Genomic DNA, 3,262 nt, shown 5'->3' on the forward strand with positions numbered 1-3,262 from the left:
GTAGTTGAGACTGATCTGGAACTCACTGTGTAGCCCAGGCTGGTCTCGAACTCACAGCGATCCTCCTGCCTCAGCCTCCCGAGTGCTGGAATTACAGGCGTGCGCCACCATGCTCGGCAGGAAGCTGGAGCTTTGTCAGTGTGTGTGAAGTGGTGATGGATGGATAAGCCAGCTGCCAACTCTCCACAGGCCACACCCTTGGTGGCGCTGAGGCTCTGTCCACCCAGGCGTCTGTAAGCCCCAGCCGTGGCTGGACCTCACAGTCCTGCTGTTGGTGATGCCGGGCGGAGTGAGGCTGGACCACAGGTCCCCTCCTTCCTGGGGCGCCTCAGGGCCTTCCAGAGCCAGACCCACAGTGGGTCCAGCCCACCCTCCCCTCCGCAGTTCAGAGCTGAGTCTGCAGTGTCTGCTTCCCACAGAGATTCTGCTGGAGGACGTGGAGGAGACAGGAAATACTGAGGGTGTTGGGAGAAGGGAAGAATTTCCCCCAAGCTGGGCCCAGGCTTCTAGACTTTCTGGGGCTGACAGCCCAGAATCCAACCTCCCTCCAAGGGAGAGGGTGCCCCAAACTGCTTCCCTTACCCTGGGTCAGAGCAAGAAGGGCCAGGGCTGGGTTCTGGCCAATGGCCCTCTCCCTGCCACAGGCTTGTGTCCAGCACCGAGTAGGTGCTGGGCAGGAGGCTGCTGGGTGGACAAGGTGCCAAGATGCCTGCACAGCAAGCTTTCTCTGCCTCTGCTGCTCTGTGACCCAGGGGAAGCCCTTTCCCCTCGGAGGACCCTGAAGTCCTAACAGTCCCCATGGTTTTCGTGCCACACAGGGTGCGGGGGGGGGGAGCGTGGGATGAGGGGCCCCAGGCATTTTTCCCGGGCCACTCTGGCTTGGCCCCAGCCCAAGAATGGACTACATGTCTCTGACAAGGAAAAGACCTGGACCGCTCACTGCCTCAGTCCCGACTGCCAGAATGTGAAAGTCAGAGCCTGTGAATTCTCTTGCACCACGCACGCTAGGAAACTGAGGTAAGGAGTTTCCTGCCTCAGGGCTCAGCTCAGCCCTGGAAACTGTGGCTATCCTACGTCACTCTCCCCTTGTCAACCTCACAACGGCCACCCTACCCCTAGCTGGCCCTGAAGTTGTTCTCCCTGCCGCCCTTGTAAAGCCCACAACAAACTCAAGACAAAGAGCCCAGGGTCAGCGGGGGAACTGGGCACTGGCTGGGCAAGGCCTTGCCCTTCTGAACCTCAGCCTGCCCATGAGTGCTCGGGGACAGTGGTGGCTGACTCAGGACACAGGTGAGTGGGCGGGGGGGGGGGGGGAGTGTTAACTGGTGTAACCACCATGGCAATCAGAATGGAGATTCCCCAAAAAATGAAAACTAGAAATTCCTTCAACCTAGCTTTTCCTCTTCTAGGGATCTTCCTCAGAGTTACAGTTATCATATTATAGTGATACATGCATACCCATGTTTATTGCAGCACAATTCATAATAGTTAAATCATAGAAGTAGCCTTTATGTCCATCAATAGATGAATGGATAAAGAAACTGTGCTATTTATACACAATGGAATACTACTCTGCCACGAAGGACACACTTATTTGTAGGAAAACGGGCGCACTTAAGACCACACTGTTAGGTGAAGTAAATCATAAGCTTAACTATTGCTTGGTTTGTCTCATATGAGAAATTCAATACAGAAAGAACAAAATACAATAGGAAAAAGAGAGAGAATGTTATTCTAACCCAGCATGGCCGACGTATCTAAAAGTGGAACTTGATAAGTGTAATTGTCTTGGGTATTTTATAGCGTTTTTGCCTGTTAGTCTGGCTATAAATCTGTGTTTATGACAACTTGATAAAGGCATAAAATGAATAAATTGATGCTAGCAAAAAGAAAAGAAAAAAAGCCTTTTAGATGGAAGAAAGAGTTGCGATGTGCTCTATACATGCACCAGTTCCCCACAGTGAACGGAATCACGCAGCACATGAACTTGGCCTCACAGGATAAGTCCTCCCTGCCTCACTCGGTGGCAGGTCCCAGCCAGGGGACTCTGGCTCCTAAAGCTTCATCAAGAGCGGTGTCTCCACCACGCCAGGCTCCTGCCCAGCCCCAGAGGGCCCGCGTGGGGACTCACGGGAGAAGGCCCGGAGCAGGCTCCAGCGTGGGAAGAGCTGGCTGCTCTCATTCTTGGGCCTCAGCTTCCTCACGGGAAGGACAAGCTGTGCTGCTGGGAGGCCGTGAGGACACGGGGGGCTTGGCCCAGACCTGGTCAGCGGCAGCTCGGAGCCTGAAGATGTCATCCCTGGCTACTCTGCCCCAGCGGCACTGAAGGTGGGGACTCACTCCACCCCCAGGCTGTCTTGGGTAGTCAGGAGCACCGGAACAGGAGTCTCTGTGGACCTCCAGGTGGGACAGGAAGATGGGTCTGGTTCTGTGCCTTCTGACTCACAGGCTCGGGACCCCAGGACAGCTACTCACACCATATGGCTGGCTGGGCCAGGCATGGTTAGAGGAGGCAGGCTGCACACACACCTGCACCCTGGTAACAGTCCTCAGCTTGTGGGTGTGGGCATAACGACAGCCCAGCTACCGGTCCACCCAGGTCAGGGAGGCATTTGTGGCTCCTTATGTCCCCAGACCCATGCTCCATCTGCATCTGGTCCCTCCCCACTCCTGCCCTCTAAAACAGGCTCACACTTACCTTCTGCCCCCAAATGAAGCCGGAGCCAGCCAGCAAGGAGGCCAGGAGGAAGAGCAGGAGGCAGCCCTGGGGCTCTGCCATGGCCGACAGTGGCCAGCAGGCCTGCGGTCCAAGACAGAAGTCAGAAGTCTGAAGTCTCTGCAGCAGCCGCTGGGGAGTGAACTCTGAGATGCAGGCGCAGGGCAGGCAGGCAGGACGGAGTGGGCAGTCACTTTAAAAGCTGCCCCACCGGCTCACCCCCACAGGAACTAGCCAGGATTTCCTCTCGCCTATCAGCGGTCTACAGGCGGAAGGGAAGGCGCTGGCCACTGACCCTTGCGTGGATGGCCTGGGCCCTGCCCCGGGCTTTCTGGCCCAGAACCCTCCTGCGTTACCACCTGGAAGCCCACGCCCACCATTAGCCACCTACCTGGGCTCCACGAAGATTCTGAGGTGAATTCAAATGCAAACGTAACAACTCCCACCATCTGCAGAGCTCAGCATTTTTCATTCAGAGGTTCCAGGGTTCCGGCCAGTGGAGCGGGGCAGCCTCCAGACTGGCATCTGCCCTATCCTCAGCCTTCT

General features: G+C 56.3%; 1 protein-coding gene across 5 annotated transcripts in view; it reads right to left on the reverse strand.

Annotated features, from left to right (window-relative positions):
* The window catches only part of Stab1 (stabilin 1), a 26,221-nt gene extending 23,313 nt beyond the window's left edge, over positions 1-2,908 (reverse strand). For 4 of the 5 annotated variants that reach the window (XM_010643096.3, XM_033756898.1, XM_010643095.3 and 1 more), the window contains exon 1: positions 2,699-2,907. In XM_010643096.3, the coding sequence (XP_010641398.1) occupies positions 2,699-2,779 (81 nt within the window). In that variant the 5' untranslated portion in view covers positions 2,780-2,907. Of the gene's footprint in view, positions 1-2,698 lie in introns of all 5 variants that reach the window. The other variant, XM_033756899.1, reaches the window with a different exon arrangement.
* Between the last annotated feature and the right edge of the window lie 354 nt (positions 2,909-3,262).

This window comes from Fukomys damarensis, unplaced genomic scaffold (genome assembly GCF_012274545.1).
Source record: "Fukomys damarensis isolate Sample0158 unplaced genomic scaffold, DMR_v1.0_HiC HiC_scaffold_28, whole genome shotgun sequence".
NCBI lineage: Eukaryota > Metazoa > Chordata > Mammalia > Rodentia > Bathyergidae > Fukomys > Fukomys damarensis.